This window comes from Microplitis mediator, chromosome 3 (genome assembly GCF_029852145.1).
Source record: "Microplitis mediator isolate UGA2020A chromosome 3, iyMicMedi2.1, whole genome shotgun sequence".
NCBI lineage: Eukaryota > Metazoa > Arthropoda > Insecta > Hymenoptera > Braconidae > Microplitis > Microplitis mediator.
The window spans coordinates 4,973,155-4,986,638 of record NC_079971.1 but is presented as its reverse complement, the minus strand read 5'-3'; the positions used below and the strand labels follow the sequence as shown (position 1 = coordinate 4,986,638).

General features: G+C 29.7%; 3 protein-coding genes across 3 annotated transcripts; 1 reads left to right on the top strand and 2 right to left on the bottom strand.

Annotated features, from left to right (window-relative positions):
• Nucleotides 1-110: 110 nt before the first annotated feature.
• On the bottom strand, nucleotides 111-1,706 carry LOC130665761 (uncharacterized). The gene is made up of 2 exons (XM_057466336.1): nucleotides 1,481-1,706; nucleotides 111-378 (listed from the first exon to the last, which is right to left on the bottom strand). The coding sequence occupies exons 1-2, from the start codon at nucleotides 1,578-1,580 to the stop codon at nucleotides 212-214; spliced, it is 267 nt and encodes an 88-aa protein (XP_057322319.1). The 5' UTR covers nucleotides 1,581-1,706; the 3' UTR covers nucleotides 111-211.
• Nucleotides 1,707-5,725: 4,019 nt separating this feature from the next.
• LOC130664552 (uncharacterized) lies at nucleotides 5,726-9,135 on the top strand. The gene is made up of 4 exons (XM_057464509.1): nucleotides 5,726-5,948; nucleotides 6,027-6,181; nucleotides 6,252-6,520; nucleotides 7,320-9,135. The coding sequence occupies exons 1-4, from the start codon at nucleotides 5,849-5,851 to the stop codon at nucleotides 9,133-9,135; spliced, it is 2,340 nt and encodes a 779-aa protein (XP_057320492.1). The 5' UTR covers nucleotides 5,726-5,848.
• Nucleotides 8,561-13,446, bottom strand: LOC130664554 (vacuolar fusion protein CCZ1 homolog). The gene is made up of 9 exons (XM_057464510.1): nucleotides 13,166-13,446; nucleotides 12,987-13,084; nucleotides 12,825-12,918; nucleotides 11,928-12,143; nucleotides 11,107-11,282; nucleotides 10,874-11,017; nucleotides 9,795-9,940; nucleotides 9,335-9,724; nucleotides 8,561-9,260 (listed from the first exon to the last, which is right to left on the bottom strand). Exons 1-9 carry the CDS (start codon nucleotides 13,238-13,240, stop codon nucleotides 9,208-9,210), a joined length of 1,392 nt encoding a protein of 463 aa, XP_057320493.1. The 5' UTR covers nucleotides 13,241-13,446; the 3' UTR covers nucleotides 8,561-9,207.
• Between the last annotated feature and the right edge of the window lie 38 nt (nucleotides 13,447-13,484).

Genomic DNA, 13,484 nt, shown 5'->3' with positions numbered 1-13,484 from the left:
GCCATGAATAAATTTTCATGATTTTTGATTTTGAAATGATTTATGTATTAATGTACAAAGTTTAATAAATTTGACGATTCAATTGTCGAATAAAATTTGATAACTGACAGTTATTTATCAACATGCTTTATTTTAATTTAATAAATTGCTTAAAATAATATTTTTATCATTGATAGTAAATTATTATTTATTGCCTGTAGAGCTGATTGAATTAACTCGTTGATGCCGCTGGTGCTTTTTTTTTAGTTAATCCCATTTTTCCATCGAGTGCGCGTTCTCGTAATTCTGTTTCAGCTGCTTTATTGACTGTTTTAGTAATCATTTGTTTCAATTTATGCGCCTCAACTATTTTTGCTTTTTTTGCTTTTATTGGAGCGTCTGAAATATAATGAATTAATTATGACGTTAATCATTTTTTTCATCAGTCATTATAAAATAAAAAATTATTACTCAAAAAAAGACATATTTTTTAATGATTCTGAAGTTAGCAGTCAAATTAGAAATTTTCGGATTTTTTTTTTCACCAAATCAATTATAAAAAAACAAAAACTAAAAATATGCAAATAGAGAAAATTTAAAAAACTACAGGTGCAATTTTTCCAAATGTTTTTCTTTTTATGGCTTATCGTCTAAAAAAAAATCCAAAAATTTTTAATTGTCTGCTAACTTCAGTATCATATTTTTTACAATCCTAAAGTTAGCAGACAATTAAAAATTTTTTGATTTTTTTTTTTTAATTAAATTTGAAGAAAAAAAAAAACTAAAAATATGCACATGTAGAAAATTTAAAAGGCTACGAGGACAATTTTTGTAAATATTTTTTTTTTATAATTTATCGTTTTTTAAAAAATCCACAAATTATTAGACGTCGGCTAATTTCAGTGTCATGTATTTTTTTATTATACGAAAGTTAACAGACAATAGAAAATTTTCGGATTTTTTTTTCAACAATTTAATTAAAAAAAAAAAACTATAAATATACACATGTAGAAAATTAAAAAAACTGTAGGTGTAATTTTTTGGGAATATTTTTTTTTTTTTGATTTACTGTTTTTAAAGAAATCCGAAAATTATTAGTCGGCTAATTTTAGTATGTATTTTTTTTAAGATCCGGAAGTTAGCAGGAGTTAAAAATTTTTGGATTTTTTTTTTTTAACAAATCGATTACAAATAAAAAAAATGCGCATGTAGAAAATTCAAAAATCTACGGGTGCGATTCTTTGAAATATTTTTTTTTTTTTGAAAATTATCGTATTAAAAAGAATTCAAAAATTATTAGATGTGATCTAAGTTCAGAATCATGACCCTGAAGTTTGTCGACAATTGAAAATTTTTGGATTATTTTTTTTTCAACAAATCTTTTGATCATAAAAAGCTTGAACTAAATTTGAATTATTCGTCTAATTAAGTAGATCATCACTCAAAGTTAATAATTAAAAGAAAGTACACTAAATAATTGAAATTAAATAAATAAACTCACTTCCACGACGTTGAATAGCTGGTCCTTTTTTATTTTTTCCTTGTTTAGCTTTAGCACTATCAGGAAGTTTTGTTTTTATTTTCATTTTTCCTTGAGCCATTTTCGCTTTTTTTTTTTAAAACTCACTTTATATAAATTAATAAGCAATCAATAATTAACAAGGAAATTTATTTACTAACAAACCAACACACGTGGAAAAAAATGAGGTTAGGATTTAAAACCCAAATACGGAATGTACTTTTCAACTACGTCATTAATTAAAATATAATTAATTACATTCCCAATAATTGTAATTAACCCTCGATCAAAAAATTTACTACTTACTATTTAATTTATTCCTTATTTTGATTAAGAACTAATTTTAATTTAATTAATTTGAATTCTTTTATTTTTGTGATTTTAAAATCTCCCGCCATTGCGCGCCATATTTGAAACTGACACTTAAAGTTTTAAAATCAAATTTTTTATTAATAAAATCACAATTATAAATAATATCAAGTAAATTACAGTCAAGATTTGATCGATAATTAATTGTTTATATAATAAATTAATTATTTAAATAATAAAATTAAATGACCGTGAAGTTAGCCGACACCCGCCATTTTAAAAATAGAAAAGCTTATAACTTTAGAAAAAAAAAAAATTTTCAAATTTAAAAAAAATGCTCGTGTAGATTTTTCAATTTTCTAGGCGAGTATTTTTATAAAAAGATCAAAAAATAAATACTCGAGGTACAATTTGAAATTAAATTTTAAGATTACTTATTTTGTATTCAAAAGGTTTTACAAACCTCATTACCGTTTGATTTTTATATACAATTTTTCGGAATCTAGACGAGTATTTTTTTTATTTTTCACTTTTCCAATTTTTTAATCTGGAAATTAACCGTTTTCAAATAAAATGTCTTGTAATTTAAAAGAAAACAAAAATTTTAAAATTTCGAAAAAATACTCGTGTAGAGTTTTCAATTTTCTAATCGAGTTTCTTCTTTAAACGATCAAAAATACTCGAAATGTTATTTCAAATAAAAATTCATAAATTTATAATTAATCAAAAGCTAATTTGTTTTTAAAATTTATAGTCGGAGGCTCCCGTATTTATGACTACGAGAGTGTACTTACGACAGAATTAAAAAGCTTTGACGCTGTTTACAAATTTTGAAATTTCAAATAATATTTTATATATATATATATTAGGGTGATTCATTTCCGCAAAAGTTCTTGCGATAATTCTATTTTTTTCAAAACTCCGAGTGCTGGGTCTATATTTTCTATGGGATTTCTATGGGATGTCTCTGGGATTTCCAGAGAATTTGACGATGCGATTGCACTGGGATTTCCATAGAATTTAACTTGCGATAATTCTATTTTTATTAAAACTCTGAGTGCTAGGTCTATATTTTCTATGGGATTTCTATGGGATGTCTCTGGGATTTCCAGAGAATTTAACTTGCGATAATTCAATTTTTTTTACAACTCCGAGTGCTAGGTCTTGTTTTCTATGGGATGTCTCTGGGATTTCCAGAGAATTTAACTTGCGATAATTCTTTTTTTTTTTAAAACTCCGAGTGCTGGGTCTACATTTTCTATGGGATGTCTATGGGATTTCCAGAGAATTTGACGATGCGATTGCTCTGGGATTTCCATAGAATTTAACTTGCGATAATTCTATTTTTATTAAAACTCTGAGTGCTAGGTCTATATTTTCTATGGGATTTCTATGGGATGTCTCTGGGATTTCCAGGGAATTTAACTTGCGATAATTCAATTTTTTTTACAACTCCGAGTGCTAGGTCTTGTTTTCTACGGGATGTCTCTGGGATTTCCAGAGAATTTAACTTGCGATAATTCTTTTTTTTTTTAAAACTCCGAGTGCTGGGTCTACATTTTCTATGGGATGTCTATGGGATTTCCAGAGAATTTGACGATGCGATTGCTCTGGGATTTCCATAGAATTTAACTTGCGATAATTCTATTTTTATTAAAACTCTGAGTGCTAGGTCTATATTTTCTATGGGATTTCTATGAGATGTCTCTGGGATTTCCAGGGAATTTAACTTGCGATAATTCTTTTTTTTTTTAAAACTCCGAGTGCTAGGTCTTGTTTTCTATGGGATGTCTCTGGGATTTCCAGAGAATTTGACGATGCGATTGCTCTGGGATTTCCATAGAATTTAACTTGCGATAATTCTATTTTTATTAAAACTCTGAGTGCTAGGTCTATATTTTCTATGGGATTTCTATGGGATGTCTCTGGGATTTCCAGGGAATTTAACTTGCGATAATTCAATTTTTTTTACAACTCCGAGTGCTAGGTCTTGTTTTCTACGGGATGTCTCTGGGATTTCCAGAGAATTTAACTTGCGATAATTCTTTTTTTTTTTAAAACTCCGAGTGCTGGGTCTACATTTTCTATGGGATGTCTATGGGATTTCCAGAGAATTTGACGATGCGATTGCTCTGGGATTTCCATAGAATTTAACTTGCGATAATTCTATTTTTATTAAAACTCTGAGTGCTAGGTCTATATTTTCTATGGGATTTCTATGAGATGTCTCTGGGATTTCCAGGGAATTTAACTTGCGATAATTCTTTTTTTTTTTAAAACTCCGAGTGCTAGGTCTTGTTTTCTATGGGATGTCTCTGGGATTTCCAGAGAATTTGACGATGCGATTGCTCTGGGATTTCCATAGAATTTAACTTGCGATAATTCTATTTTTATTAAAACTCTGAGTGCTAGGTCTATATTTTCTATGGGATTTCTATGGGATGTCTCTGGGATTTCCAGGGAATTTAACTTGCGATAATTCAATTTTTTTTACAACTCCGAGTGCTAGGTCTTGTTTTCTACGGGATGTCTCTGGGATTTCCAGAGAATTTAACTTGCGATAATTCTTTTTTTTTTTAAAACTCCGAGTGCTGGGTCTACATTTTCTATGGGATGTCTATGGGATTTCCAGAGAATTTGACGATGCGATTGCTCTGGGATTTCCATAGAATTTAACTTGCGATAATTCTATTTTTATTAAAACTCTGAGTGCTAGGTCTATATTTTCTATGGGATTTCTATGGGATGTCTCTGGGATTTCCAGGGAATTTAACTTGCGATAATTCAATTTTTTTTACAACTCCGAGTGCTAGGTCTTGTTTTCTATGGGATGTCTCTGGGATTTCCAGAGAATTTAACTGGCGATTTCTGAGACTCTTTCAATCGAAAGTAACAGATAATACCGGAGGAAAAAAAATATTAGAGTCTTCGATTGAGCAATCTTCATCGAAAAAAAAATTTCTCACCAAATATGAGCTCTTAATTCCAATGCTAAGTACTTGCCATTAGATTTCAAAGATTTCCCATTTAAAATACACGTAAATTAAATTACTTTTTTTTTAACTTTCTAATACTCAGCTGCGTTTCATGATATCAAGGCGGTTTTGGTCGCAAATTGTAGGGCATTTGGTGTTCTTCAAAAGTGCCCATAGTTACTTAGCTGTAATTCCAGCTGTTTCACTTGTGTCCGTTGCGGAACTCATTTTTCCTATGAAATTGACTTTTATTGGCTTGCAGAACATAAACCAATGAAAGTACATCAAAAATTTTGATAGAAATTTTATAGGAAATTTTATTCCCTTCGAAAAAAGTCCTACGAGTCAAGTCGCTAAAGTCCGAGTAATAATTATTTTAATAATTTGAAAAATATAATATAAAAAACAAATTATAAATGATATTATTATTAATTAATTTTTATTTAAAATAACAATTCGAGTATTTTTGATTGTTTAAAAAAAATACTCGTTTAGAAAATTGAAAACTCTACACGAGTATTTTTTCGAAATTTCAAAATTTTTGTTTTCTTTTAAATTAGAAGACATTTTATTCGAAAACGGTTAATTTCCAGATTAAAATTTGGTAAAGTGAAAAATAAAAAAAATACTCGTCTAGATTCCGAAAAATTATATATAAAAATCAAACGGTAATGAGGTTTGTAAAACCTTTTGAATACAAAATAAGTAATCTTAAAATTTAATTTCAAATTGTACCTCGAGTATTCATTTTTTGATCTTTTTATAAAAATACTCGCCTAGAAAATTGAAAAATCTACACGAGCATTTTTTTTAAATTTGAAAATTTTTTTTTTTTCTAAAGTTATAAGCTTTTTCATTTTTAAAATGGCGGGTGTCGGCTAACTTCACGGTCATTAAAATTAAAATTATTTATTCACGTTTCCGATAGAGGCGCTTTTGCAGATTGCAGTAGAACTTTAACCTTAAAAATATTTAAACCGTAGCATGTTCACACGTGTCGGGATCGAATTTATTATTTACATTCTATAGTTTTTTAAATTTAATTATTAATTGATAAACAAAGGAAATGGGACGTAAAGCTAAATATGGCGAAGCCGCTACTCCTAAAGGACCAGGAAGAAAAGCTAGGAAACAAGGGGATCCCGTATTACCACGTTATTTGCAAGGTAAATAAATTAAATTAATTTAAAAAATTTATCTCTAACCGTTTTCAAAATTTTCATAAATTTTATTTAATAATTTAGCCGAGAAAAAAGAAAAATCAAACCCGCGAGCAAAAAGAAGGTCTGATTCTATGAAAAGAAAACCAAAAAAAGGTGGAAAATTTCACAAAGACGGTCCTGCATTTAAAAAACAGAAAGTTGCTGTTAAAACTGAGTCTGAGGATGAATCTGATCCGGTAATTTTTTAATTATTTTATTAATTTTGCACTGAGAGTCGCAGTTTTTATTTATTATGTTTTTTGTTAGGAGTACGCTTCTGAAGAAGAAAACCAGATGAATGGTGAAGCGAAACCGGGATCATTCGTTAGGCAGAAGCGTGATATTTTAGCTGATGGTTCTGATGGTGAAGCTGATGGAACTGAAGATGAAGAAGCTAACGAAGGAACTGATGGAAATGACGAAAATGATAGTGACGAAGGTGGAGACGATGATGACGATGATGATGATAACGACGACGATTTACTTCCCATTGAACGTGAAAGCAAAAGACTACAAAAGGAACAGGAAGAGGAAAAGTAATTAATTATTTTTTAATTCAGTTTTAAAAATAATTTTTGCACTAAAAAATTAGCGGAGTGAATGCAGAGCAGATGGCTGTGTATTTATTTAATGTTCTTGGAGTAAATTTTACTCCGGGGAGTTTAATTTAATATTGAAACTCCGGGTCGGAGTGAAATTCACTCCTAGAAAGAGTTCGTTTTAATCTTTAAACCCCAAATCAGAGTGAGTGCGGATTCAAATGAAATCTAAATCACTTCGCTGGAGCAAAAACTCCGTATTCCAAGAAGACGTATGATTTTTTTTCATTGGGGACTGAACCCGGATTAAATGCGGAGCGAATGACTGATTATTTATTTGATCCCCGCGGAGTAAAATTTACTTCGAAAGGAGTTTATTTTAATATTAAAAGTCTGAATCTGAGTGAATGTGAATTTTAATAAAATCCCGATCACTCCGAAACTACTGAATAAACAAACTCCCTATTCACTCCATATGCGGAGTGATTTTTTTCAAACTCCGGAACTCCGAGTAGAGTGAATTCAGATTGAATAAAAATCTGTACTCACTCCCAATTTTTCACAGCGTGATCCTCGATTTAACCGCGTCATAATTTTTGGATTTTTTTCAAACCGATAAGTTGTTAAAAGAAAATAATTCAATTAATCGCACCTATAGTAGTTTCAATTTTCTACATGTGCATATTTTTTTTTGTAATTAATAAGTTTGAAAAATATTCCAAATTGTCTGCTAACTTCAGGACCACAATAATTTCATTAATAAAATAACTCATTAATTTTTTTTTCTCCACTTTAGAAAACTAGATGAGGCAGAAACAGACGAAATGGTCCGTCAGTGCGTCTTTGAATTTCCATCTGAAGAAGAATTAAAAGAGCCAATAAGTTTGAAAGACATTCAAACCCGTATCCGTGACATAGTGATGGTACTAAACGACTTCAAACGTCTCCGAGATCCAAATCATGCCCGTAGCGAGTACTTGGAGCTTCTCAAGTCCGATTTATGCTCTTACTACAGTTACAATGAATTTTTAATTAACTTACTCATGCAAATATTCCCTCTGGGTGAGCTTATCGACTACCTGGAAGCCAGTGAAGTCCAGCGACCTCTGACACTGCGTACAAATACATTGAAAACACGCAGACGTGACTTGGCCCAGGCTTTGATTAATCGTGGCGTCAATCTAGACCCTCTAGACAAGTGGACCAAGGTCGGTTTAGTTGTCTATTCATCACAAGTACCAATGGGTGCTACACCAGAGTACTTGGCTGGACACTACGTACTCCAAGGAGCTTCGAGTCTATTGCCAGTTATGGCGCTAGATCCCCAAGAAAATGAACGGATACTTGACATGTCTGCAGCACCAGGTGGCAAAGCTTCTCACATTGCAGCGCAGATGAAAAATACTGGCGTTCTTTTTGCTAATGATGTTAACTCTGATCGTTTGAAAGCTGTTGTTGGTAACTTCCATAGACTGGGAATTGTCAATTCCGTGATTACGAATTACGATGGTAGAAAAATTCCTGGAATTATCAAAGGATTTGATCGTGTGCTGCTGGATGCACCTTGTACTGGTACTGGAGTTGTAGCTAAAGACCCAAGTGTCAAGACAAATAAAGACCAAGCTGACATTCAACGCTGCTGTACTCTGCAGAGAGAATTACTGTTGGCTGCGATTGATTGCGTCAATGCTAAATCTAAAGCTGCGGTTATTGTTTACTCTACATGTTCGATTTTGCCTGAGGAAAATGAATGGATTGTTGATTATGCTCTGAAGAAACGTAATGTCAAGTTAGTGCCAACTGGTTCGGACTTTGGGGAAGAAGGTTTCGTTAATTATAGACACCATCGCTTCCACCCCTCGTTGAAACTTACGAGAAGATATTATCCGCATACGCACAATGTCGATGGATTTTTTGTTGCTAAATTGAAAAAGTTTTCTAACGCCATCCCGATGAAAAGTAAAGAAGATAAAGGTGATAAAGAAGAAGAAGATATGGAAGTAGATGAGCAGGAAGTTCAAGTGACGAAGAAGGATGAAAAGGTTGAGGGGAAGAAAAGTAAAAATAAAACAAAAAAAACGGAAGGGGATGAGCAGAAAGTTCAAGTGACGAAGAAGAATATAAAGATTGAAGGGAAGAAAAGTAAAAATAAAACAAAAGATACGGAAGTGGATGAGCAGGAAGTTCAAGTGACGAAGAAGAATGTAAAGATTGAAGGGAAGAAAAGTAAAAATAAAAAAAAAAATACGGAAGTGGATGAGCAGGAAGTTCAAGTGACGAAGAAGAATGAAAAAGTTAAAGGGAAGAAAAAGAAAAATAAAATTCTGAACGGTGGAGATGTAAAAAATGAAAGTGAAGAAATGGAGCTGGAGGCGGAAATTGAAATAAAAAAAGAAAAGAATGATAAAGGTGAGAAACAAAGAAATAAATTTTCCAATAAAGTTTCTAGGAAAAATGTTAAAGATGAAGAAAAGGCGGAAGTTGAAGAGAAGGTTGAGATGAAGAAGAAAGCAAAGAAAGAAAAAATAAGCGATAAGAGTGCAGCAAATTTAAAGAATAAAATAAAAATAAAGCAAGAAATGAAAAAAAAGAAAATAATGAAAAATGTATAAAAATTTAATAGTAATAATTAATATTTTTTATTAAATATTTTTTTAATTCTAGATATAATTTTTTTATTATTGTTAATGAAAGAATATACTTTTTAATTGCTTATCGCACAGTCGTTTAACTTCATCTGTAATTAAAAATAATAATTATCAATTAATTGATATACAAGTAATTAATTTATAAATAAAATAAAATACTGACCATCGATTTCAATAATATTTGCATTTTTTTGCTGTATCACAACATAAAATTCACGTAAATTGGATAATTTACCAACAACCCAATAATCACTCATAGTTTTAATAATCGTTTCGCCATCTTCTTTCAGTCGATTTGTATCACTATTTATATCCGTAATTATTCTCAATACTTCTGGAGTTGTCAGTACATTAGAACATCTTCTATTGTCAAGATGAATAGTACTTTTGTACGCCAAATTTAGTCTATTGAAGTAAAGATACTTCGGAGTTGAATCAGAGACGTCTGGTACGTGCTTAGAACATTGCTCTGCTACTGTGTTAACTAGAGTCGTCAATTGAGGACCCAGGAATGCATCAAGACTTTTTAAATAATCAATTAATAAACTTGTACCTATGGAAAAAAAATAAATTAATATTTTAAACTAAATGATAAATTTGTTACTCCATTTTAAAATACTTACTGTCGACAAATAAACATAAAGTCGCACTTAGGGCGCTATAAACAACTAAATATAATGAGGTAGGTTTACTTGGATAATTTATAAATACTTTTGGTGATTTTGTAATACCAATTGATTCATTGATGCTGGATGCTCCGGTTATAAATCTGGAAATTTGTTTTATTATTTTATTGGTTTATAGAATTCAGGGTGGCCACAAAGAAATGATTTCAAAATTCCCGATTTCCCGGGTTTCCAGTAAAGTTTTTCACATTTTTCCCTGATTCAGAAATTTTATTCGTATCATTGATATTCAAAGTTTTTATTTTATTTTCATTGTCAATGAAATCCGATGATTAAATCATGCGAGGAACCAAAAAAAGTCAATAAAATAAATTAATAAGGCGGACTTTTGATTACTCGATGTTGAAAATATGTAAGTTCAAATATTTACTAAGAAATCTTATGATTAAAATAAATTAAAAATACACTAGTCACAAAAATTAAGGGATATTTAAGAAATTGTAAATTTTTAAGTGATTTTCCCCAGGTTGTAACTCGAAGGAAAATAGTCGCGCAACAAAAACAAAAAAGACAAATTGTAGCTTCAAGTGTCTAGTTTTCTGATCTGGTCTTGAATTTTTTTATTATCCACAATTCTGGAGTAATCAAAAGTCAATCATAATTATCGAAAAAAATTTATTGAAGCCCGTAGACCGTTTTTGAGACGATCATAAATTTTGAAATTTTTTTTCGATGGTTTTCTTAGGATTACTCCGGCCCGTGTATAATAAAAAAATTTAAAGACCAGATCAGAAAATCAGACACTTGGAGCTACAATTTGTCTTTTTTGTTTTTGTTGCGCGACCATTTTCCTTCGAGTTACAGCCTGGGGAAAATTTTTTAAATTTTGAACTGTCGCAATTAAACTTCCGGATACTTTTCAAAATTTCCTGACATTTCCACGATATTTCCCGGTTGCATTAAATTCCCTGATAATTTCCGGTTTGTGGCCACCTTATTAAATCGAGGCGTAAAATTTTTTAAATTATTAATTGCAATATTTAAAATATTAAAAATGAATGTTTCGAGCTACGTACTTTCCATAATGTGAGCTTGTAAACGGTGAGGCTGAATTACGTGGCATTGATCCACTATGAAATTCTTTTTCTAAATATTCTGGTAAAAGACTGCTTATTAAATAATTATAAATCACTTGCATATCTTCTGGTTCTAAGCCGCTCCTTAATAAAAAATAAAATTCAAATTCGAATTTAAAAAAAAAAACTTTTACTATTCACTGACATTATTAGTAAATAAATTTATAAATTACCATACTAATTGATCATTATAAAGGAATGCTGTGTACTTAATTTGAGGGAACGTTGCTTCAATAAGATTCATAAAACATTGAACCTTTAAAAATGTTATTTTGTCTAATGGTAAAAATTGTAATCCTTGATAAATATCAAGTATATCACGATGATTCAGCTTCAAAGATGGTAAATACTAAAACAAACAAACAAACAAATTTCTAATTGCTTGTAATAGAAAAATAAACGAGTATGAATTAACAGATATGAGGAAAATTTTAAATTGTAAAGAAACGAACTAAACAATGAAAAATATAAAATTTTAAAAAAATGCATGTACCGATTTTTAAATTCTATGATTGCGCTTTTTTTATTTTTATTCTATTAACATTTTGTTCATTTATTTCAAAACTATATTAATTGCCCAAGTACACACTTGACTTCATGACATCTATAAGATATCAGTTTTGAGGCTGTATTTTGACCTTCGATAAGGCATCAAAATGTTGACAAAACAATCAGAAATCACCGAAAAAATGTCTGCTTAAAACACTTGACTCAATGACGTCAGAAAGTAAATTACAAATTACTGTCAAATAATTCATCTAAACAATTTTTCAATTAAAATGTCTTTTTCAAGATGGGAAAAAAAAAACACAAATTTTTTTTGGTTCCTAGGACCAACATCTGTACGTCTTATAAAATAAAATTTGTCTTGTCCTTTTAAAAGACATCTTTATGACATCTTAAAGTTGTCTCTGTGCTACTTGCGTGTCTCATATCTGCCACATTCACAATCATAAATAAAAATAAATTTTAAAAATTTGTTAGTCATAATTACCCCAGTATAAAAATAGTCTAATTTATGTCTGAGTAATGTAACTGATCCATACTGAGGATCATTTAATATAGTTTCAAATGATCCCATAAACAGCCTAAATCTCATGTAAGCTTGTTTGAGTATTGCTTGACATACTGAACTTGACACTTCGTCATGTTGATACTCCGTATAATCAATACCGTCTTTATTTTTTACAACATAGGGAACTCCGATTATCTAGAAAATAATATTTTTATTAGTCGGCAGCAGGCCTATGAATATATAGACTGTAGGCCTCTTGCTGTTAGAAGAAAATATCTGACATTATGTTGTGGTGCTGATATTATTAATAAATAATAACCGATTGGATGTCCCTGAATTATTTAGTCTGTTCAAGTTCGTGATGCCTAACATTAGAGTGAGAGCATCAAGAGTATTCGTTGTCCCGAAAGTTAAAACACGCTACTCCACGCGAGCTCCGCTGTTTAGAATATCAAAGTTAGTCAACGAATTTGCATCTGAGATTGACATTTTTGGTGTTTCGGCTAATAAATTTAAAAGTGTCGCTAGAAATTTAGTACTTTAATCAAATCAACTGTCATTTCATTGGTCGCAAAGCGGCTGGATATTATTTGTGTATAAGTGATATTTGTTATTTTTTGCTGTTACGTTTATTTTATATTTTTCTCTCATAACTTTTTTTATCATCTATGTGATGTTATCTGTTCCTTCAATTTGTAATTTTAGTTTATCATTTATTTTTTACCTATTGTTTCAATAATGTATAATTGCCGAATTGCGTAAATAAATAAATAAATAAATCAATAATTATCACTTCTCACTTACTGTTACCATCACATCAAATCTTTTAATAATAAAAATAAATAATAATAATAATAATAATTTATTAATTCGTACCATAATCATCCAGAAATCTGGCTCTGGTTGATAATAAATTTGTCTCGTCTTATGATTATTACAATAATCACATGTCTGCCCTGGATTAAATGATCTAGAAAATTAATATTAATATCAGAACTAATTAATAAATTAAATATATATAAATATAAATAAACATACTCTGTAAATTTAATAATTGCTTCACTTAATCCAACATTTCGAATTTTAGTATCAATGTCTATTTTCTCAGGATAATAATAAAATATTTTTTTTTCTTCCTAAATAAAAAAAAATTTATTTATTTATTTATTTATGAAATTAATTATCAATAAATTGTGTAAATAAAATATTTAATTTACATCGCCTTCTCTTTTAGAGTAATTTCCATTAAAAACATAAAAATGATCCAATGTAACATCTGATTTTGACGTCATTATTTATATATTTATTTATTAATCAACAATTAATGACAATAATTAATAATAAAAAACCAGTATTTTTAATTATTATATTTATTTAAATTTTTTACAACATTTTTGACAGCTAACCTATGAGCGATTTTTTTTTTTTACAAAAGATGGAAGATCTGTCATCTGTGTAAAGGTTCAATTTCATGGAAACACTTGAGGCGTAATTTCAACGAACCATAAAAAATAGAACATTAATAATAATAATAAT